At 27.6% G+C, this 25739-nt stretch overlaps 2 protein-coding genes across 2 annotated transcripts; one reads left to right on the forward strand and one right to left on the reverse strand.

Annotated features, from left to right (window-relative positions):
• Nucleotides 1-75: 75 nt before the first annotated feature.
• On the reverse strand, nucleotides 76-7080 carry LOC111039795 (leucine-rich repeat-containing protein 49). The gene is made up of 10 exons (XM_022323429.1): nucleotides 6670-7080; nucleotides 6279-6433; nucleotides 6045-6179; nucleotides 5770-5979; nucleotides 5392-5670; nucleotides 4948-5312; nucleotides 3357-3908; nucleotides 1162-1535; nucleotides 853-1077; nucleotides 76-378 (listed from the first exon to the last, which is right to left on the reverse strand). The coding sequence occupies exons 1-10, from the start codon at nucleotides 6724-6726 to the stop codon at nucleotides 178-180; spliced, it is 2553 nt and encodes an 850-aa protein (XP_022179121.1). The 5' UTR covers nucleotides 6727-7080; the 3' UTR covers nucleotides 76-177.
• A 2215-nt stretch (nucleotides 7081-9295) lies between these two features.
• LOC111039796 (39S ribosomal protein L54, mitochondrial) lies at nucleotides 9296-11229 on the forward strand. Its single transcript, XM_022323430.1, has 3 exons — nucleotides 9296-9500; nucleotides 9946-10143; nucleotides 10940-11229. Exons 1-3 carry the CDS (start codon nucleotides 9425-9427, stop codon nucleotides 11050-11052), a joined length of 387 nt encoding a protein of 128 aa, XP_022179122.1. The 5' UTR covers nucleotides 9296-9424; the 3' UTR covers nucleotides 11053-11229.
• The last annotated feature ends 14510 nt before the right edge of the window (nucleotides 11230-25739 follow it).

Here is a 25739-nt window from a genome sequence, read left to right on the forward strand (position 1 = left end):
ATTATAATTTATAAATATTAAATATAGGATCAATAATTATTGTAGAACATACAACAGCTACAAGTCTACGACGAATAATATGTATAAAATTAATGAGTATAATTATTAATTATTGTAATTTACAATTTATTTTGTTGCACGTATAGACTGAAGCTACACGACACAAATTAATCGATTTTAAGTAGGTCGTAAATCGTTTAATTTCCTTTTCATGTATTCTTCAAGTTGTGAGTAATCGACTAATGTGTTTTGTATGAGTTCTTTGAGCACAATAGGCCATTCCTGTTCTAATAAAATCAGCTTTGCCATTGCTAGACACGTAGTGTTGATCAATGAATTGAAATGGACTAGTCCTTTGTGTCTCCAAATACATTCATCCTAAAAATATGTATTATTTTATTTTACACAGAAAATTTAGTTTTAAATATAAGTGTTATGTGTAATTAGTACAATGTTAAGTTAAAAGCAATATTAACTTGGAGTATAGTGGAGTACTAATGTACTATTAATTGATCGCAATAAGAATAGGACGTAGGTACTATATGATGATTATAGTATTACAAACAAACTAAAAAATTATTTGAGGAAAAATTGTAAATAATTATTTTTACAATGGAAACCAAGTCCCATTCAGAAACGTTTTTCAATTAATGTTATGATTTAAATTAAAAATAATAATCTACCAATAAACTGCATGCGATGTTGAACGATACAATGAGTGGGCTTTTTAAAGTATACACAATACACTATTTTACTCGTATATCACGATGCCCATTTCTGGCAGATCACTGATCAGATTCTTATAAACAACACATATGCAATAATTAATCAATACCTACAATGTTTAACTACCTGAGCATTTCCATTTTTACGCCACTGCAATGCTTCTTTGCAAACGACATTGCGTAAAGCTGGGTCCGATGACTTTAACCATTTACAAGCGCTTTCTTCGGTACTATAATCTAATTGTAATTTATTGAGCAACGGTGTCAACAGTGATTCCGGCAGTGAGTATAAAACCAAATTACTCAGCCCTTTGAAAGTATCCATTGATTTGGCTATTTGAGGTTCATCCACCTTCAAATAAAATACGTTTTATCAAAAATGTAATTACTAATAATTATTGTATTTTATATTTTGTCATTATATATATTATTATACCTCTTTGTCATTTACAAATTTTAATCCCCAGTGAGATAACCTATAAATTGCATAAGAATGCCATTCTTTTCGAGTAATAGGGTTTCCATCTTCGTGAATGTACAAAGAAACTAATCCTTGTAAATCAGCCAGAGCATTCAACTGACCGAGGCAGTAAATATTTGTGTCACGAAAAAAATAGTTTTCCGCATTGGGGAAACGATTTTTTATCTTAGAAAAAACTGGCACTAAAGAATTGAAACTAACATAATTGAATTTAATTGTTGAAACATCATTCGATTTTGATTGATTCCAAGGTTTGTCTATGTACCGTAAGCTGCCCTGCCCGTATACGTTTAAGAACTTTCCTGTTATTTCGACTAAATAATCACCACCTGTAAATCACAAGATCCAATTATAATATTATTATTCATAACCATGACCAAACTTTGATAATGCAATTAATATAATGTCACATTAAGTCATAATTATGTAGTTAAATAGGCAGTACTACATTTTTTAAGTTGAATCTTATCTTAAATGACATCGTTCTATTATCATATCAATATTATCAAATATATAATTAAATTAATTAATTAAGTTGTGCATATGGGTAGGGCAGTAGTTCTCAACCTTTTTTGATTCATGTCACCTTTAGGCACTAGAATCAAACATCGCGTCACCCTAACTGTGTAATGTAAAAAAAAAAAAAAAAAACCTAACATCAAAATAATAAATAATCTTAGCTGTATATATTAAAATTATTCTTTTATTAAAAAAAAAATACAGTACAGAAAAAAATTAAAGTTAAAAAAAAAATAATGATTTATATAAATTTAATGTGAAATTTGACCCTGGTGTTTTTTACAAAGTTGGGGAATCCTAAGTTTGATGGTGGAAAGAGCGAGTCTCATATCGTCTTCTATAGTTGTTTTTGTGAGTCTGTTGCGTTTTTTTGTTTTTATATTTGTTAGTGCACTAAAGCCATGCTCACATAACCAAGACGTAGAAAACTGAAGGAGCACATTAATAGCATTTTTCGATAATCGAGGGTATTCATTGTTAAGAGCCACCCAAAAGCTGTCTAGCGTATATAAAGATACGAACTTTGAGGTATGTTATGTACATGACAGTGGTGGTATAGGTGAATAATATATGTATTATAAGAAATAATATGATTGTTTTCGAAATTTTATTATTATTATTATAATTTTACTATTATCGAAAAATTTATTTTTTAAATTTTTTCTTTTCTTGTTAAAATTCTGCGTCACCCCTAAGCTAGGTCCACGTCACCCTAAGGTGACATGTCACCCCGGTTGAGTACTACTGGGGTAGGGTATCGCTCTACTATGGATTTAAATGTCACGTGGGTCACTGTAATGGATATGTTAAATTTGAATTCAATGACATTATCAATATTCCTTGTAGGTATACGAAGAACGATTCTGAGCGAAAGTGTGTGACAGCCTATATTAGGTACTAAGTATATTATTTTACTATTAAAATAATAAATTCTTACCGAAACATTGCATTTTAAAATGTCATTGTGTGTTTAAAAATTAATTATACAGGTACTTCAAAATTTTCAAGTATTCGTAAGTAATATTTTTAAATTATAACAAAATAACGAAATCATTATTTTTTGTTTAAATATCTAATTTTGTCCTAATTTGAACTTAAAATGTCCATAAAAATTAAAAAAATCTGTGTATTATATATTGTTTTAGACTTGTTGGTTGCGGTATGAACTACTTATGAGAAACTTTGTGTTAAATTTTCAATCCTTAGCTATATAAATTAAACATTGTATTAATTCGTTAACCACAAAATAGTGAAAATAATTCTCAAATGTTCATGGTTTAGATTAATTTTGTCAACATTTTAATTTTAAACGCATATAAAAAAAAATGTGCTCATGGATCTCTAATATCGTGTGTGCAGACTAACAATTTAAAAAAAACACTCATTATGGTAAAAACATTACATGGAGATTTTCGAAATGTATCGACACATCGGTTGAGAGTCACTGATCTAAAATATTATGTTGTAATTAGTTAAATGGAAATTTGAAATCCGTGGAATTTTTGTATTAATGTATTATCAGTTTAATTCAAGCAAATGTTAAAATACTTGGTATTTATTTGCAATATTTGTCACCAAATTATCTACATAATAATAATATAATCAATAATGTATAAAACACATGGTCAAACCTTGCTCTTTATTTTTATCTTTTAGATTTGAACCATTTCCTTTTGGTTTTGGTCTGGATGTTGATGGTCTAAAACTATTTTCTTGCTGATCACTTATTATGGGAGCTGACATTCTAGGATTAGCACTTTTTATTGGTCGAGTATTGATAGCTGGCTCTTTGGTGATTTTTTCTTCTGAAGATGATTCACAACTGCTACTGGTATCATCATCACTACTAGAAGCGTCCACATTCCCTAAGCTGGAAACACTCATTTTACTTTGTACGCTCTGATCAGACGGATACATTTCTAAACTACTGCTCTCGTTTTGTCTAAATTCAGATTTTCTTTTGGAAGTTGGACTTTGATTAAGATACTGGTTCAATATTGGTGGTAGTCTAGTTACAGGTTCTGTGTCGCTTTTGTCTGTGGTTGGACGACGACAAAGCTTCTTTTCGACAAATGTTCTATTCTTGTATAAAAAGTACATTTTCTTTTTCCGTTGTTCTGCAGTTGCTGTTTCATGATTATCTTCCAACGAATTTTTACATAAAGCAGAATCACTTTTAGTACCTATAAAATCATATTAATATTTATTTTTAATAAAATACAATATATAAAAAAATGTATTTTAAATGCAATTTACGTATATGGTACACCTGCACCTTTTAATTTATAGGTATACAACCCACTATCGAATAATATTTTTATTTTAACGAAACTAAGTAGGTACACGAGCTTACAAATATTTGTTCTACTATTTAAAGTTTATAAAATTATTAATTATTTAAAATGTAAATACCGTTGTTTAAAATATCTTAACTTCTAAAACAGCAAATATGTTTTAACAAGTATATTATGATTTATAATATTATGTCAGTATTAAAGTTGAAGATAAGTTTAAAAAAAAATGTAAAATACAAAGTACGACATGGTACGCGTATGATTAATTTTAATAGTTCAGTAACTAGGTTGTATTATAACAAAAACTATTACTTAAAAAAATGATATATATATACAAATTAATTCAACAGAAGTTCATATTATTAAATAAATAATAATTGGTATTCAGTGAAGTGCCCAAATTTTCAATTGTGGGGGGGGGGGATTAGGATGGGATTACGAAAGACGAAAAAATGGATTTATCAAACAAAAGGAGGAGGATGGGATATAACTCCTAACCACCCCCTCCCTGGAAACTCCAACTGGTATTAAAATGTATCTGTTTAAATATGGTGTTGGTGTTGCTTAACAATAAACTTTTAAATTATAGTATTATATTATAATTGGTAAATTATTTAAAAGTTACTTATTAATTTATTATTGACAAATCCACAGACTTCAGTGTATAATATATATGATTTTAGATTGATTTTATATTGTAATTACTTCGATTGCATAAAAATAAATAACCCACGCGCCCAATGACTTTTATAGCCGTGATATATATATAATTATAATAAACATATTTAGATGGTTATTAATTATTATTGATATTAATTTTGTAATCTATACTAAATTATAGAACAACGACCAAGAATATAAGTAAATACATTCTTTTAAAATACCTAGGTATAATATTATGTTATGTAGGTATCTATAAGCTACTCACCGTCTTCTGTTTCCGTTGAGCTTCTTAGGTCCTTCAGCGAAGTTGCTAAATTGGGATACACACAGTGCTGAGAACGCATTTGTTCCCAATTAGATTTAGCATTGTATATTATATTATCGCGACCTTTTTTCCCTGGCTCTTGCATAGAATTTGCTGCTACACATTTAAGGCTTTCTCGAGTTTCTTTCCAGATCACAGCTGTGCGTCTCATCTGATCGGTCACCTGAGTACGATTCAGTGCTTGAAGCTGAGATAGATGTGACACCAAGAATGATACACATTCGTCTACAGCCGATACAGGATTGTTATCAATAGCTAATTCTTGGAGCTTATTTAAATGCACCAAACTCGGCATATCGTCAATACTATAATAGTTGTATAAATGAAATTGAAACATTAGATTAGGTTTCTATAATATCGAATAAATTAAATATTCAAACTTACGTGTTAATTTCATTGTTGCTTAGAAAAAGTTTCGTTAATTGTGGAGTCTCTGAAAATCCTAAAAGACATTTTAAACGATTTCTTCGGAGATTAAGTTCTCGTAACGATCTCAGACCAGCAAGGTCCAACGAACCCAATAGTTTGATTTGATTACCAGCCAAATTTAAAACTTTTAACTCGCCTTGACTTTGCAGTCCACCTACCTGAGTTAATTGGTTGCCGTGCAAATCTAGAACTTCTAATCGATGTAACGTTTTCAAACCCTCAATGCGTTTAATTCTACATAATATAATAAAAGAAAGATGCAATGAATAAAAAAATATATTTTGTAACACATGTTAGTAAAATAATAACAAAAATAAATAAATTAATACTTACCGATTTTTTCCTAACAAAAGAACACGTAGATTGTTCAAGCTTTCGAGACCTGTAATTCTCTCCAGTTGGTTACCATAAACGTCCAAGAAAACAAGTCTAGACAAACCTGCTGCAGAAATACCATCTAATTTTGTAAGTAAATTGTGTTGCATTGATAACAGTCGAAGTCGAGCTTCACCGGTAATTACAGGCACGCTCATCAAACCTCGTCTTGTGTAAGAAATGCATATTGTGTAATATCAATACGTATTATTGAAATAAAAATAATTAAATACCTATCTAAACTCATTCGTTCTGGATTACGACTCTTGACACATTGAGACCTAGTAGCTTGAATTTTCCCATCTGTCAATGTTTGTAATGACACCAAATTTGTGTTGCTCATGTTTTCATTTAAATTGTTATTATTGCTTTAAAAATAACAAATTAATTACTATAACCACTTATTCACTGTGTGCAGAATTGTAAGAAATGACAAATTTTAATACAAAAATATTAATATATATTACTTCACTATAGACGATCGTTTCTGATGAAGTCGAGGCTGCAAAGCTGCGGGTAGTAATGGAATGTTTGTGCATGTTTGTCTACGCTGTGGGTTTAAACTGCCATCGGTGGGTTCGGTATTGTTTATTCCAAATATGGCAAAATCGGGGTTCTCGTGCTTTGAACATTGAACAAGAACAATATAAACACTAATTTAAGTATCCGAAACTAAATATTATATGAGTTAGGAGTATAATATTATGTATATTGTATATACTTGTTTATTTAATGTATTTATTTTATTATTTATTATGTAAATTGAATAACATAATAATAATAATAATATTATTATTATTATATACTATATAATATGCAGGTATAATATATTATGTATATTAATACAATCGTACTTACGTTCAAAATTCCGTTGTTCGACGACATAAAATCAGCCATTTGTGTATTTGTCGCCATAGCAAAGTACCTATAGCGTGTGTGTAGTCATTTCGATTTGTATAAAAGGGTTCTAGCACGGCACCATGTCATGATTGTTGTGCCAGGCCCCTTCTACTTATAATAAAACTTGGTCGATTTTTATTTACGTTCAACAAAGGTCGGCGACATCCCTACCATGCCAAAAATTACCTGATTTATTAAATTTAAAAAAAACATAAATATACATTATATACGTACATCATAGATATAACTTCCTAATTTACGAGGTTTTGATTAAATTTATATTTATTGGTATTATACCACTGCGTTTAATGATGTTATATCAAATACATTTTCAATACAATCTTTACCTTAGTAGACTTCTTAATCCTTACTACATACACGGACCATGGACGTTTGAATACTAATTTTTATAATTTTACCTAAATTATACTAAATAACAATAAATTAATTCTCCCTTCTCTTACCAAAATCAATGTTCTAGACTTCTAGTCCTACATTCCAGAAACTTGAAATGGATTGCAAAATCACCCTTTGCTTATTTTACCTCCCAAGTCCCAAGTAAAACAAAATATAAACAAAGTTTTACCAAAATAGATACTATAGTTATATAGCCATGTACATGACTTATTGATTTGTAAACTAGGAGTTTATATAATACCATAGATCATCAGTGATCAGAAAGTAAATAACGAAACACTAAATATTTAAATTAAAAACTCGATTTTGATTATTTTCTATAAATTACGTATAGAACATCAATACTTTTATGAATTAAAATAATTATTTACTTAGTTCAATGTAACATAACATAATACCATATAACTATCGAAGAATAATATGGATTGATTACCTACGTATTTTTTATTGAGTATTTTATATGAATACATAATAATAATATTTATTTATTATCTACCCCAAAAAGGTATAATGTTAATAATTAATAAACATTTAAATATTAATCGAAAATCAGAATACATATTGGTGATGCAAAATGGAATATTATACCCATAATATCATATTATCATAACAAAAAACTCTCCACATTGGTCAGTGTAAGAACTAAAAAAGCTTTAAAAAATATGATTCTTATGTAATCTCTAACATTTTTTATAAATAAACCTTTTAATAATGTGTATTATTTTATCTTTAAATAGTGTTTTCGTGCATTGTATTGCGCTTAGTGATAACAGAAAATATATTAAGTAGTCAATAATTACTTAATTACTTATGGTTTGTGATTAAAAGTAAATTATTTCACTATTAGACATTAGTAATATAATAGGTTGAATAAATTGGTATAATTGGTAAAATTAAATGCTGTTCATTGGTAATGGCATCACTTTAGAATAGATGGTTTGATTCAATTCATTTTTTTTTATTATTATTGTTTGTTTGTAATAGTCCTACTAAGGTTTTAACAGAAACAAAAAGTGAAAAAGTTGCCTAAAAAATTAGAAAATTTGGGAAAACTGAAAATCAAAAATATATGTGTTTATAAGTGGTTGGCCATAGGTTATAATTCGGCAGATAAGCCATGTCGTGTATCAAATCTTCACGTTTATTATCTCCAATAATAAAGTTACTTATTTTTTTAATGTGATTTTATTTTATTACCTAACGAGATTTGAATGTATGTTGTAGGCTTGTAGCTTAATTTACTCAAAAACTTCTTGCCTGATATTTTTGAAAATTTCAAATTGTTCTTAGATTTACTAGAACATTTTAGAGAGTAGTTTGAAGTGTTTGAACCATATTCTATTTAAACATAGTGCTATATCCACTCCGCCATATTATGCAATTGTCAATATTGGTCGAATTAGTTCACTATTACAGAGCGAGGTTCATCGATACCGATTTTCTTGTGATGTACCTACACTAAAACTAAGATACACCATATACCTACATAGAGCTATATTTTATATTTTTTTATTATTTCAAGGGCGAAGTCGGGTTAAATAGGTATATAAATGAATGTTGGTTTATCCGGTGTTGGTTACATACTTTAAATTATTGCTAATTATTAACAACCTAACCTAGGTATTTTAACTAGTAGAAATGTGGCAAATTTATTTATAAAAAAAAAACTTATCTTTGCACGAACAACAGCTAGTTTTAAAATAATAATTGAATTAAATTAGGAAACAAATAAATTTGAGTTGGCACTTGGCGGTCTCTATTAAATGACCTAAGCATAGATATTGAAAATAAGTGATTACTGAATAACCTAATCTTACCTATCTGTATTATACTATTATCTATGTATGGACCTAAGATAGTAAGATCTATATTCTATGATGATAACTACAGAAAAAGCACGGACTAAGATATTATGTGGTCCGTGAGAAGAAATATTAACCACAGCTGTAGATAGGATGGTTGCACATCGGGACGTTAAAACACTTAAAACTTAAAATGTGTAAGACAAATGTTCTTATGTTTCATTATTGAAAAACCTATAATTGGTCACAGCGCTATCTAGTATCTACAATAGTTAGTTCTATCTTTAGCCGTGATATTAACACAGAATATTCTGTGGTATTAACCTTCATGGCCGGAACCGTGACCACTTATGTGATAAACTGATAATGGAACTGTGATTAAGAAACCGCTTCGAGCCGTGAGACGTCTGCCGTATAATATATTTATTATTTTCTAATTTCTATATTATATTGGTGTATTAAATAATAAATATTGGACGAGTTTATACGTTACAATGTTTAAGCTTATTAAATTAAATTATGTTCGTAGTTGTGTTCAAATACCAAATAATTCATATGCATCACCTAGTGGTAAGTTATATTAAACATAATATAATCTGTATTATTCAGTATACTCCTTGTCTCCGTACCAAAAAAGAATATCCACTTTCTGTGCATCAGAGGGTTGATACTTCCAAATAACAATCATTGGCAAAACGAACATGGTCTTTAAGAAGCAGTTGCTTCTCGATTTTATTTAATATTTAAGGGTGGATGGGTTGGTGCTCAATATAAAAGTGAAAAACAATTACTAAATAATAATTATAGTAGACAAATACTACTTAATAGTAATGCTAATAGTACTTGTGTTTGTTATACATTTGGTAGGAGGGTGGTGGGTCAATTTTAGGTTGCTTATGGGTTATTTTAGTTCATTTCGCCATTGGTTATGTTAAGCACTAATGTTATTACTTATTAGTTATTAGGTACATATTTACATTATATTAACATTTAATATTACTCATATTATTTTCAGGAATTATTTCATTGGGAAAGTCTAAAAAAAAACTGGGCAAAGGAGGTCCAGTTTTAGAAAAATCAGAAATTCCTGTTGAAACAGATGCCAAAAAATTAGTCAATTTTGTGTGCGGGAGCAATATATTAAAAGAAGGGCAAGATATAGAACTAAAACCTGACTCGGAATACCCAGATTGGCTTTGGAATTTGAATATAGGTAATATAATTATTTATTATTCATTAATAATAGTAATGGATAATTTAAATCCTAATTGTAAATTACTTAGTTTGATTATTTGCTGTCAACTATGTGAAAAAGCTGTAAATGATTGAGATATCATTTTACTAAGTTGTAAAGTAATTATTATTCTATCACAAGTATTTTATAATTTCACTTTAAAAAAAATTTTATCTTAATAAAAACCAAAAATGATTATAAATCAATCTAAATTTTAATTTATTAAATTTATTAATCATTTGAGGTTAGGTTATGTAGGTTGCATGTATGGAATGTATACTATGTTTGGAGTTGTCAATGATTTTCAGAAACTTTTCATCCTTTATATTTCAAGAATAGTTTCTTGGCATTGCAAATATGTCTATAATAATTTAACTTTATGTTTAAAGAATACTCACATAATATACTGCACTCGATTCACCAAGTGAATATGACTATTTTCAACTTAGCGCATATGACTAAAATTCTGCTCAAGGCCCAAGTTGCCATCTTGTTGGTCAAATCTCTATAGTAAATTAGTAAAAAATTAATGTTTTTTTATTTCTGAGCATTCTCTCCTGGTGATCATGGTAAATACTAAATACATGGACAAATTAGGTTAAATAAATGGTGCCTGTAGTCTGTACAAAATAAATGTTATAACGATTGTTGAAAATAACCACGATAAGTATGGTCCAAATGAACTTTGGCTTTAATTAGTATAACTATAAAAATTATTCCATTTTACCTTAGCAACATAATTAAAAATAATGCTTATTATTCAATTTAATTTTAGATGGACCAGTGCCGTTAAAAGATTTGGATCCTAATTCAAAACAATATTGGCTCAGAGTACGAAAATTATCAATGAGAAGAAATAATTTGTTAAATAAATTAAAAAGGTTTTAGGCATATAAAATATAATAGAAATAGGTATTATATATAAATAGTGATTAAATTTACCATTGTTTATTTTTAAATTCAAAATCAATATTTTATTGTTGAATAAAAAAAAGTTGAATTTTGATTTGTGATTATCAACATATAAATGTCTATTGTCCTTAAATAATATTAGTATGACATAAATTGGCATTAATTTCTTATATATTTTTAAATATTTAAAACTTCATAAATATATACCTAATATATATATTAATTATACAAATTACTGACTATTAAAAATATTTGTGAATTTACTTTTATTTATAAGTAAATTATGGCTTATATAAATTATTGGGTGTACATGTTCGGTAATATTTTGGTTCTAAAATTTGGGTTAATTTCTCCAAATTAATTTGAACAAAATAAATAAGAAAACTATTAGGCCTTAGCGATAGAAATCTTGGTCAAATAAAAAATTGTTAATCACTAGCATTATTATTAAAAATAATTACTATAAATAATAATACTAACTTGTGAATCAATAAAATAAAATGTTCTAATCTTATAATATACATGCTCAAAATAAAAATAGGTATAATTTTGTATAATTCATAACTATGTTCAAATTCAATTGATACTAATTTATCACTTAAAAGTATAATTTGATGAATATGGTGTGACTTATGTGAAGATTTCAATCAAGAACATAGAGCTTGGACGCCAAACAATGCCGAAAAAAACCCCCTAAAATTGTTGTATCTGGTAGGATGGACTTTAACCAGTATTGATGTTGTTTTTATATTATGTATTGCATAATTTATTTATTGGTATTTATTATTATAGTCTAAATTGTAATTATAATTATTATAAAACATTTTTATGATCAAAATTTCCTTGAAATAAGTACTGCCCATTTAAAAACAACATCACTACTCAGTACTGTTTAAAGCAAATGCAATTCATTTCCGCTGCAGCTGGCTGAGTCCTGGGTCTTTTCTCTTATAGTCTAATGATCATAATTAAATATTCCAATATCATGCAAAAATAATAATTTTATAAATTAAATTACAATTTTACAATCAATGGTATTACACTTTTTTTGCCTACTGCGTGGCAGACAAGACCAAGCTATTACCTATGTATAACATTCAAATATTTAACCGCAAAGAAAAAGGTATTATTTAATAATATCCGTGATATCCCTTAGATCATACTTCATAGTATAATATTATGATCTAAGATTTATCCATACTCTTGATTGGTCGATTTTGGAAAATTGCATTAATACTGTAATAGATAATAATAATACTCACACCAACACCAACAGATAGCGCTTTAAATTCCATTTATTATTATGGTTTTTTTTATAATACCTAATTATAAAATCCATTATTTCTTCCTAGGAAAGTAAACCACAATAAAACATAACATTTTTCAAATATTTTGTTTTCAGAGATTTTTTTTAATTACCTACGTCTGTTGAGTACTTGAGTCTATGATGACATCATAGTGCGTGTACTTAGTTTATATTATTAGTTTATTACTTATAAACGTCTCAAACAATACCTAATAAATTAACAACTTAAGTTTACATAGGTAACTAATAATTATTTTCGATCAATAATAATATAATATTATCGAAATTGATAATAATTTGTTTTACAATTAGATAGTACGTACCTAAATAATATTATTATAATTTCGATTATCCCTTAAATTCGGTTAATGTAAATATAATAAATATAGTAAAGTTTTGACTTATAAAGTTATACTTTGCATTGACTTAATAATTTTAGACATTTTTATTGAACCATATTAAGATAATATAATATTTTTAAGGTGTATTATACATGTATGGGTACTCCAATTGACAATTATACTCAATAAGATAGTTGTAATAAACGATTGTAACACACTCTCATGTGGATCGAGCTTCACACATATATTTAGCTAGGTACGCCGCTGCATACAATTGTAATTGTTAAATTGTTTATGATTTATCATTTATGTCTTTAGGAATAATAGTTATAAATATAAGAATTAAATAGGTAGGTTCTACATCGGTTTGTAGATCGTATTGTGTATGTTTTGTTCTTAGTCAACCTAAAAATGGGTACATAAAATAATATGTTAATAATATCCAATTTGAATGGTAGGTACTAAAATAATACTGAATTATTGGTAGATGATTGATATTTATAAAGATACCTATAGTATATTCAAATACCCACCTGTTGTCTATAAAATACAATTATTAGACTAATTAAAAACCCAGATATCGATGAATTTTGCAATTTATTTGGAACATAATTGACGATACTTTCCTAACTTAAAATGGGTTTCAATAACGTATAAATCTTTTATGTATAACTAATTTTTATTTTGCATTTTAAATTACGAATTGTTCATTTGTCATTAAGATATTCAATTTTTATATTTTCCCCAAATTGAAGAAAAACCCACAACTTTATTGGGTACGCCAACTTAGCATAATATATAATATGTTTATAATTTTGAATTTAAAATAAATGAATAATTGTATTAACTAACAGTTGTATAAGAATTTAGGTCATTAACATTTAACATTTTTAGGGATTTTTGGGTCTTTTACATCATGGGTAAATGCATTTTTTACTGGATTTTTATAGGTTTTTAGGGCATCAACATCCGGGCCCTGGTAATAATCTTATACATGGTATTAACTCAGCTGGTACAATGGTGCCTACCTATTATTTATGAACTGTATTATCTTGTAGGATGTTGCATTATAATTTATATTAATATTTAATAATTCACTCAATTCTATAACAAAAATATTTTTAAATTCCATATGCATCAATTAGTATAAAAGTACTCGAGTAAGTAGTCAACTTTTATTATTATTATGACTTATGTTGTTGGATCTTATATTCGATCTTCCTGGAATCCTATCATAAGTATCGCAACATCAAGTTTATAAAATAAATAAAGTATTATATGGTTACATTCAAGTTCTGTCTATTGAATGTAAAAGTGGCATTGAATGTACCTTGACCTAGGAAGAAAATATATTTTTCATTATAATCCAATTAAAAAAGGCATGAACAAAAAACGAGTTTTCGAGCCATATAAAAAAATGTTCTTCTTTATACCTCCCATACATATATTTTAATATAAAAAAACTGTATAAAAAATTAGCAATTGTGCTTCATAATATAATACCTATATAACTATATTTTTATACTTAATAAAATCATATAATTTATAGCTATTACCTACTTATTATTCATTAATATTGTCATCCTCAGATCGTCTCTGGTCTCATATTAATATAAAACAAGCTGATTATAAGTTATAACTACGTACCAACCATAAGCATATATATAGGTATATGCATCGATTTAATTGATTGTGACTTATTCATTTAGAGAGTAGGTAAGTTAATAATTAAACTATTAATAAGTAAAAGCACAAATACAACTTTTCATTTTCAGCTTCAATTTATTATTTATGAACATTTTATAACATACAATCTATTACCTTTACCTACTTGACTGGTGGAGAATTTCGCAGTCAATTACTGCAGGCGGTGTTTATAAAATATTGTGTCGGAAGTTCTTTGATACGCTTGAATACCTTTACTTACCTACTTAAATATTATTATAGTTTCGATAACCAAAACTCTATTTCAGAACACATTCAGCATGGATTAAATTTAGTGTCTATATAGATATTAAATGCCTGAGTACCTACGTGGTTGTGCACTCTACAGACTATATCAGCTAGGTTCATGATTCAATAATTGTTATGTTAGACCTTAAATATAACATTTATATTTAAGTACCTTATACACAAATGCACCTTGTAAGTATACGAGTCTAAAGAGCGAATTTTTAGATATATCTATTGACTTTATGCAGCTCAGGGGGCAAAAATTCTGGACGAGTTGTCCAGTACAGAATTCGTAGAAAATAATTTATTTTGCATATAAAAGCATATTTTGAAGATTAATTTAATACTCAGCCTATACAACATACTTAAGAATAAATTGTATTATTTGTTCATTTCAAGAGTTGATAATATTTCGTCACGCACAAGTAAAAAAAAAAAAAATGTTTTTTAATTTAAAATGGCAAAAATACTTGTTCAAAAATTATTATTATTGTTTGTAATTAAATTAAAAATTGTTTTATTTGTTTGGTTGTTTAAAGTGTGACTGAATTTAAACAATTCACCGTAGTAAATGTAAGTAATCATTATTTTCAAGTTTATGTATATTATTACATGGTTATTGGCTATATGCAATTGTAGGAGGGTAAATGAATATATTAAAAATGTATAAAGTTTAGTGTTAATACATAATATACTATATATTTTACATTATACGTTTCTATCGTACCTAACTGCAGTCTGAAAGTATATATTTTATGTATATATTAAATTATCTGAAGTAAAAAAAAAGCATATTTTACATTTTTACATTTTTACCAGTTTAAGGTCTATTAAGAAAATATTTTTATTTTTAATGTTTTTTTTAGTGTATGATATTAAAATCATATTTTAAACTTTTAAAAACTTAATAATTAGCTCTTTGTATATAATAACTAAGGCTCGGATTTTGTAGCAAAATAAATCCTTGAAAAAGCATTTTAAGTAGCCAAAAAAAGCAAAAAAAAGCATTTATTAAATTTAATTCTAAAAAAACAAATTTAAATGACACATAAAATTAAATAGGTATTTTAAAAAGGAATATACGACCATGCGAAGTTACTTTCATTAAAATTCATCATTTTGGGTGCGTATATATTTTTATATATAGAAAAAGACCTTTCCACTTCAACCTATGTAATCGATGCATATTTCATATAAACTAAATCATTTAAATCATTGTGTTCCGCATTTATGTTTAGTGCAGTTTCGTTATGAATACTATTAATTTTTCGAAGTTCTACCCATGCATTATTCTTTGTAAAAACACGATCTTGAACTTTTCTAAAATAATTTCGCTACTTCAACATTAGCTTTCCTTAAGTCGTATATACAACTGTAATCAAGGTCATTAAAGTGTAGATAACACTATACAATTTCGGCACAATAACCTGTGATAATATTGTCCTAATGTAATAAGCATCGAAATAAGTTAAATTTTCAAGAAAAATATGTCAAAATTAAGAAAAGAGAACCAAATAGGGGAAGAACTAAGAAGCAATAAAAAAACTGGTTTTGTGGAAAAAAGCAAACAAAAGCAAAACAAGTTTACCTCATTGAAATCAGAACGACACTCCTCTCAAAAGAAGCATTTGCTTATTGCTCCAAATCCAAGCCCTAATTATGACTTAACGTATCTGTATATTTTAAATATTAATCCAATCACATTGTGTTTTAGGTATATACATTTACATTTTCAGCCGCCTTAATAGCCATTATTATATACATTCCTGCTGCAAATAGAAGTTCAAAAATGTCAATTCATCTTATAAATGTTTTGTTTCAGTTTTTAAATACAATACCTACACTATATATAACTGTAATAAGTATGTACAGGTGTGACAGATTAGGTAGACACCTATTATTTATTTATACAGTTGTACCTATGTAAACACTAGACATGAAGCTGAAACATTATACATAGTCGCGACTAGCCACCTATATAGGTATATGGTTTAAAAAATCCAGTTTAATTTTTAGGTAGGTAGGTACATCTTGTGAATTTATGACGACATGACGTATAACCTTAACATTTCCACTATAGCGAATTCTTGTTTTTGATCTATATAATTAACATGTACTTGAACTTGACGCAGGAAAAAATATTACGTTGTATCATGGGAGAATTGGCAAATTGAGTTTTTATAGCGGTGTCGTCGTCAACTATTCGTATATAGACTAATATGGGTATTCAAAACTAGTTTTCTTTCTGAAGTTAATTCGTAGTAAAAAAAGATTCTTCACTGTGCGAATAGTATTATTACATAGGTAGGTATCTAATTAAATAGCTCCAGATAATGATTTGCATAATATGCAAAAATTATTTCATAGGTATACCTACTTAATCATTAAAAATAAAATTAGTTCTCATATCGATGCTAGTACCTATAGGTAGCTCATTCTCACACGTTCGTGGTGTAATAATTGTATGTATACACACAAAAAAATATCTTCACAAATGCTTTTTGCAAATAAAATATAATATATGTACTTACAGCCGTAGGTACCCATAGGTATATTTTATACATACGCATCATAAAGATATTATAAGTAATGGTTTTAAATGTAAATTAGAATTGTAGTTTAACAATTAATATATTAAATTTATTACCTACTCTGAATTTTTTTATAGGTAAAGGTACCAATAACAATGAGTACATTTGTTTATAGATAGGTAATAAGTTATTAAGCAAGTATCCATTTTTAATTGTCAAACTTTAAACTCAAAATGTTATGCCTCAGATTTCTAGCTTGGTCTGCTATAAATCGAGAACATACAGAACAAAATGAAAATCCTTTATACGTAACTTACAAGCCCCTGCAGTGGCTGTAGTAATAATTAACGACTAGGTATTGAAGGTAAGTGCATATACTAACATATTTTATATTATTGCAGGGAGACGGTAGGTAGATGATTTTCATTCGCGGTTAAAAAATGCAAACGAATATAAAGAAATCAATTTTCACATTCCGCATCAATCGATTACTCATTACTCATTACTCATTACTCATCGCTCATTAGTCATTACTCAAATAGTAAAATGTATTTACAATTTTAAAGGTTCGTGAAAAAATTGACTAGGATAACATTGGATGTTGTATTATAACTTACTCTAATGTTTAATTACATTTTAGTTTTTACACGAAAATATGATTGAGTATAAAATAATACTATAGTATTTTACACCTACGAGTACATTAATGGAGAACTAACGGAGAAGTTTTTGCTAACGGGAATTAATTAACCGCGTGTTCACCACAAAACACGTAGATAAACACAGATGGTTATGTCTTTTTTTTCAGTCTTAGTTCCGTAGAGTTTTATAAAATAAAAAGAGTTTGTAAAAAATTCTACAAAAGTCAGCTCACTTAAATTTGTATGTCCACTGAACTCGGCTGAGGGATTAATCACTCACGTTTCATTGGAATAAAAACGTGTCTGAGAAATTTTCTTTTCTTTTTGTTCATTAACAGATTTTTACTAAACAAATATTAAAGCATTTTCTCTTTTATTCTTAGGTCAGATGAGATAAGGTTAGGTTATAGGTGTGTTAAGTAACTGTCACCTGTCCACTGTCATCAATGAATAATACTAACGTTTTTTTACTGTTCTTTTTTTCATAATCTTATTGTATCATTACCATCATCTTAATGTGTAGAATGTATATTTTTTAAGAGAAGTGTATACATCTAAAGTGACAGTACTAAGTATAATTGATTTTATTTGTATAGAAACAGAAAAAACATCAAACAATATTTTTTTAACATGTATATTATGCACGCTACGCCTGTACAAGAGTATCTAATATTATGAATTTATAATTTATACTTCAAAGACACTTACTAAAGCAGGTTTAAATCTTGTCCATAACACGTGGACTAGTTGAACAATTTTAATTCAAAAAAAATATTAGCCTATAAGTACAGTTTAAGAATTAAGATATAATATTATGCATTGTTAATGAATTGAGATTCGACGGATTAATATAATAAAACGTCTTTAATTAAATTATATTTTCTACGTAAATATATAATACTGTCGATAAAATATTGACTAGTCTATTATACGACCCGTTCAAAATTTTAAATTTATTCCATACACTCATATTTTAACATCTTCACGAAATAATTATCTTTGGTACATAATCAAAAAATAATAATCGATTCTGTTTTATTTTAAAATGTGCATGTGTATCATGTACTTAATATATAATTAGTAAAAATAAAATATTTCAAATATGTACTATTTATAGATATCACATTATAATTATCTTATAAGAAGAAGTATATACAAATTATGAATACTACGAGATGTACAGTTAGGTATGGCCGTATGGGGTTACTTATTCAAATTCCGTGTTGTAAGAACAGGTTTTTATTAAATTAGCAAATATATTCCTTATAATAGTTAATAACATCTCCGCCGAATTGAATTTTAATATTATTTATATATTCGTGAATGTACTCCTATGAGTCCTATGCTAATAGTACCTACCAATATATTCGATATTTTGTGAATGCATGCAAGGTTAGATAACTATTGAAAGACTTGCCTATAGATCATTGATGTAGTCATAAAGTATTATTTTTATAATCAAGTGCAATAATTTGAACTTTAAATCACGCCGAGTGTAGCTTAAATAATATGTAGGTAGGTAGGTACCTATAAGTATAAATGTATAATACCGAAGTACAGTTACCTATAGTAAGAACTGGGTTAGGTTTTGAATGAGATAAATTATTAATGTACTTACATGCGTTCATTATCTATTAAATTATTAAATGTATAACACATAATATAATAATATATATGATAATTGTACCTATATGAATTAAGATTCATTACAGATTTATTTTGCATTCAAACGATAATAGCAATTATAACAGTATACCACGGCAAACCCCCTCCCGTAAATCACTAATTGTTTACATTAATAACAAAAACAACCAGAAATATTATAAAAGATGATAGATAGGTATAAGATAAAAAGTTATCAATCAAAATGTTGTAAGAATTAATTATTAGACTTCATAAAAATCTCCCAACACTTTTCATGCGTTCATTTTATTTATTTCTGTTTTTAGAATGTTATGTTAATAACAACTAAAAAATGTCTTATATTTTCATCTATGTACAAACCGAAAGGCAGTGGAATTATTCTGATGAACAATTTATCTTGTACATATTTATGACTAAACGTATTTCGTTACAAATACCGTCGGTTGCAAATTAAATTAATCTAGGTCTTTGTGGTCTGCAGCATTCAACGACGCGGTAAATACTCAGGGTGGGGTCTCGAAGAATGTTAAATCATTTCCGGCAACCTCCTGGGGTTGACATAATGAGAGAATTCTACTGACACCAATCTTAGCGTCGCCTTCAGCACTAGGACATCATCTCATGGAGTGTCTCATATTCTATCAACGGCACATATCGGCGCGTAGGTGCAACTTTAAGGCGATCTGTTATGCTAAACATAACCTACCCATAACTGCTATCAGTCATTGTGATTTTAATGTCTTGATTTGTTTCACATTTAAAAACTTAACTTTGAATCATGATTCAAACTCAGTCGTAGGTTGACTCTGCGACGTCAACCACAGACACAAGTGCATGTATATAGTTTTTAAAATATTTCAATATTTACTATTATACAAAAAATAGTTAGAACCTCATCAGATTATCAATTTATAATTGTATATTTTTAAAATACGTAGAAAGTGTAAGTGGACAAACTATTTTATTTTAGATTTTGATTTCTTAAAAAAAATTGTGGAAAATTAGTTTTAATAGCCTAATCTCTAGATGTCATTTATTCAATGGGTTTAGAGTTATTTTTAGAAGTCAAGTCCCCACGATTGTAGATGGTTATTTTTTCATTAATCATAATATAATATACTTTACAATTTTATACTATTGTGTTAATTGTTTATTTGTTTAACTTCGATTGTTTATTAATTCATTAAGCTAAATGATACATTTATCCAGACGTAATAATTAAAGTTAAATATTAAAACTAATAATATAAGGTTATAATAAAAATGAAAATAATATTTTATAAACCTATTTGATTAGTTTTTATTTGATACTTGTACTATTTTTAATGTTTGTAATTTAAGATTTATATATTTTATTATTTCATTATTTTGCTTTTTATTTAGCCTACAAATTACCTAATTAAGTTAATTAAATAAATTATTTTAGTGGTTATTTAATGGTATTAAAAAAAATATATGTCATCAAATAATCACTATTCTTCAAATTCAATGTCATGGGTATATATACTTCATATTTTTAGTTATTAGTTTTAACTTTTAACAAAGAAGTTTCATTTTTACGATGAAAGTTTAGATAAAAGTATAACACAGAGAATTAGGTAGGCATACCTTGGAATCTACTATCTAGCATAAAGGTATTTCAAACATTTTGAATTTTAAACGTTTTCTAAGAATGCAGTTAAAGAACACTTTCAAATAGTTATAAAATCGATTATCAACTTATCGAGCTGTTAACTGTACTATTGGAGTCTGTAAGCACATATAGTTTCTATGAGTTGGGTTGCAGTATAAAATGAATAGTTGTACAAGAAACTATTTTTGTGTTGCTGTGATGAAATAAATTGTAAAATTCCGTTAAGTTAATATAAATACCAATTATCAATAATTATGTTGATAATGTATACAAATAACGTCATTGAACTAGGTGTATAAATAAAACAAATCTTGACCTCTATTACCCATGGTGTATTGATACCTATCTGTATATAATATATTAATATATATTATACATAGATACGAGTAGCTTCGATTACCTTTACGACTAAAAACCAAAGAAAACAATAGAAAGTCAGAAATTTGAAAACAAAAACCGGAAACATAATCAAACTATCCTGTGAACATGATTTTCATAAATTAAAAATGATGTGAGACATTCTTGTATCGATGACCCTCGAGGCTTCTTAACGGTACACGGTAACGTGTGACCTATACACCAAACATTCCATATCCAATCATACGTGGTAGCTAGCACAAAATCAAGACGATTATTTATTTTTTTTTTTTCGTTTGTTTTTTTTCGGACGTAACGTAACAAAATGTAAGAGTTCTCATGATATTATTATTATATTATCGCACATATCATATTTGTCTATAATCGTATTGTACTGCACGAATCTGTTGCTAACAGGTATCCCATTGCACACGGCGTATATTTTTAAGTAAAATAACAATTTTATTTTATTGTGTGCAACAAAAATAATATAATATCTTGAATAGTATTGAATCTTGATTGACGTGACACGTCGTACCGATACCTACTCGCGCGTCGCTATGTATTAATAATAATATATACTGATTAGATATGGTGGACCTATCGTGCTGAGTCTCTTTTTTGTGTTGTTTAACGTATTTAACGGTGCTTTTTTACCTCTTATCCTTTTGTACAGTTAGATCTATTCATCATATACAACACGCTCTTCCTGCCTATCGTCCAGTGTCCTCTTCGACTGTAATATAATAATAATATAATACTAGGTAGCATTTACGACGAATTTTAATTTTCAGATGATTTAGTGAACTCGCTAATAATAAAATTACTTATAATCCAACAACAAGTACACTGCAATATATGTAGGTACATAATTTTGGGTACCTATACTGTTCATCTTTGTCAATAATAACATTTTTCAAATGATAAGGGTGTAGAAAATTGTCGAAATGTAATGTGATACTTATGTATAATGTAGATAAGCCATCACGACAGTTGAGGTACCTACCTAAACTCGTGATGCTGGCATGTATGTGTGTATGTCTCTTACACTTATACACACCACCAGCGGCAACTCGTCAAGTTTGCCTGTACGAAACGAGGTCTTAACGTCTGTGTATGCGTGTGTACCTATGGGGCCAAAAGGTTTGTAGTCGACCTTCAAGCCCACACCACATTCCAGACACATATATAATACAAACGGTGCACGCGGGAACCACTTTTCAAGAAAAAAAACACCAAGTATAGAATGTGATAATAATAAACCCACCCTTTAATCCTTGTGCGTGTCTCTATGTTATTACCACACCGCACCCTAAGAAAATAATCAACAAAAACCACCCCTGCACGGCTGCATTTAGGTAGTGAGTCTATAAATGGCAGTGTCATCTTTCGATGAAAATAAGTCGAAACCGGATAGGTTTTTTTTTGTATGACGGAGGCTGTTTCAAATCAAATAGTCGTCAGACCGACAGCGACGACTGTATGTTTATAATAGGAAGTGAAAATCAATACCGGATTACTCAGTCTCGGCAATAAGAAGGTGGAGAAAAAATACAGGCCTCCACGTTCGTCATAGAAGCATTTTTTTTGCATCTGGTGAAAGTCAATGTTCACCGTCTTTGCAGGCCAACGTCATGCTGATTTCCCCACCATCTCCACCCCCAATTCCGTTTTGATTAGTCACCATTGTCAAGGACATACAAATGTCTGGGTGGCTTAATATTAAAATTCATTTTCCCTCATTTTTACATTGTCCGATTTCAAACCACCTGCTGAATAATTCTGACTTGCAGTTATAAGTTCTTTATTATTTAAATCATAAAAATAATATTGTAATATTATAAAAATATTTTTCCCACACAATTATAATTTTATTATTATGGAATCGTGACGAGTAAAATAATATAGCTTAGATTATCGAAATAGTTAGGGAATTCAAATCGATTTAGTAGAAGATTGAGATTTTGAATTTTACGAATTTTTCCTGGATAACGAAAGAGAGGAATTTTAAGGCGTTCTTATGAGTCGAAAAAACAATTGACATATTATAGCCACATTTATGTTAATTGATTTTATTTATATTGAGTTGTATTAAATAATTACAATGTATGATAAAATTATTTGACCTGAGTCGCAAACAGGATGTAACGATTTAATAATACCAAGCACTCATCGTCATAAAAGTAAAACATGTAGTTGAATGACAGCAGAACAATTAACAAAATTATTTGAATGTTAATGTAACTAAAATCAAATTATACCTAATATACATTGGTGGATTTTTTTTTTGGGGGGGGAGGGGGTTGCAAGGATCAAATTCTCATAGATTTGACCAAATATCCACCTATGCAGTAATATGTCATATATATATAAGCCAATAATACAGTAAGTTTATTAACATAAGTAGGTTAGTTTCATGTATTTTATCTCAAATCACATAACCCATAATTTGTCAGCAAGTACCTTATATAAAAATGTATGAGTAATCTATTAAAAATAAATTCCCTTAATGAAAGCAGAAAAATAAATACATACCTAGTTCTTAAGTAGGTATTCTAAGAATTTGTGTGGCGTAGTAAATTTGAATAATGCTTGATATAAACTATTTGTCGAATCTTAGTCATATTAATTCTTACCTGATTCGTTATTCGTTAAAAATTAAAATACTTTCCTAACTGAATAATATTTTATTCAGTTACAATAATTATTGTATGCTCAATATACTTTTTTAATTTATAAAATACTTAAAATTTAAATGTGTTTACGATTTTTCAAATAACTTCAAAATACCTTATATAATATAAATAAGTATAATTGTATTTATAATATAATTATGCACGTTATAAGTACTAAGTAGATGGTTTATCTAACCTTATAAGAAGTAAAAACACTGAATTGTAGTACCTACTAGTAGTATACAAGTTACAACTAATATTAACAAAATATACAACTATAAATATTATGAGAAGTATCAATTTTATGACTTTAATATTGACAACTCTATTAACCATAATTGTCCATATATGAGTCCTAAAAGAATATTGTGGTTAGACGGTTCATTCAACTGTAGGATGCCGTATATGGTTGAAACATGATCTAAAACAAAAATACATAAAGTTTATAATTGAGAATATTATAACTTTAACGAGTACAGCAATATGAAATTTGAAAATTGTATTCTTTTCAAAAAAATAAATGTTAACTGTTAAAAGACACAAATTACGCTGTAAATTTGCCCCTTCAATTGTTTGTCTTCAATTTTTTAATATTATTTTTACTCATAGAAAAAATGCTACTAATAATAATACAGATAAGAATTTACGTGGGATTATTAAAATTTGATGAGTCATATCTTATGTCTATACGTTTTTAAAATATTTTTATGAAACTTATGATTACATTAAAAATACATTTACAAATAATTTTTTAACTTAGGTATATATACTTTACAATTTTAATTAGGTACTAATCTGCGTTAACCCTAATAATGAAAAATTACTTCCAAATCAAGGTAAAAATAAATGTAAATAAATTTGAATACTACAGTTATGCTATTATTGCTTAATTAGCTTATTATATAAAATAATATATTCTTATAATTATTACTGAATATTAATTAATTATCATTATATATGAATTATATTATTTTTCATCTCAAAATAATATGTTTCATTGCCATCTATAATTTTTATACATTTATTTATTTTACTTACTACATAAACTTAATTGAGTTAATTTATTACTCATAGTTATTAAGTACTTAATACTTATTATAGCTTATGTTTTAGAAATTCTATAGTTTATTTGTGTGCATAGATATAATATTAAACATAACTTAATAATAAACTGACGACATATTCGAAACTCTCAGGCTTGATATGATGGTTATGATTTATGAACTATGGAAAATCTACATTTTAATTTCCTTAGGAATTTCAGGATTTCTTTCCACTGATGTACTGCAGAATAGTACCCACTTTCCCAAGTCTTTGGTGTTTAAATTAACCATGTTTAAATACAAATTAAGTAACATATTTTCGTGAGTCTGACAATTTTTGTAAAATTTAACTTTTAGCGCTAATAAAAAAAAATTACAGTATTTTTATATTATTCAATTGACAAAAAAGCAACTCGTGAGAAACCATGTATTACATTTTTAAGCTTTTTTATTCACAAACAAAAATGTTTACTATATGAAGATTGAAATTTTGTTATGTCTATAAATAGTACAAAAAGAGCTATAATATTTTGAAAACAA

Source organism: Myzus persicae, unplaced genomic scaffold (assembly GCF_001856785.1).
Source record: "Myzus persicae strain clone G006 unplaced genomic scaffold, MPER_G0061.0, whole genome shotgun sequence".
Lineage (NCBI taxonomy): Eukaryota > Metazoa > Arthropoda > Insecta > Hemiptera > Aphididae > Myzus > Myzus persicae.

What these genes read in the sequence shown, in the direction of transcription:
- LOC111039795 (XM_022323429.1), bottom strand. Translation starts at nt 6,726, where the DNA reads ATGGCGACAAATACACAAATGGCTGATTTTATGTCGTCGAACAACGGA. An exon ending in AGCAACAATGAAATTAACAC is followed by an intron (nt 5,313 to 5,391) that starts GTAAGTTTGAAT and finishes CAACTATTATAG; the next exon opens with TATTGACGATATGCCGAGTT. An exon ending in AATTTGTAAATGACAAAGAG is followed by an intron (nt 1,078 to 1,161) that starts GTATAATAATAT and finishes TTTTATTTGAAG; the next exon opens with GTGGATGAACCTCAAATAGC.
- LOC111039796 (XM_022323430.1), top strand. Translation starts at nt 9,425, where the DNA reads ATGTTTAAGCTTATTAAATTAAATTATGTTCGTAGTTGTGTTCAAATA. An exon ending in TTCATATGCATCACCTAGTG is followed by an intron (nt 9,501 to 9,945) that starts GTAAGTTATATT and finishes TATTATTTTCAG; the next exon opens with GAATTATTTCATTGGGAAAG. An exon ending in GCTTTGGAATTTGAATATAG is followed by an intron (nt 10,144 to 10,939) that starts GTAATATAATTA and finishes ATTTAATTTTAG; the next exon opens with ATGGACCAGTGCCGTTAAAA.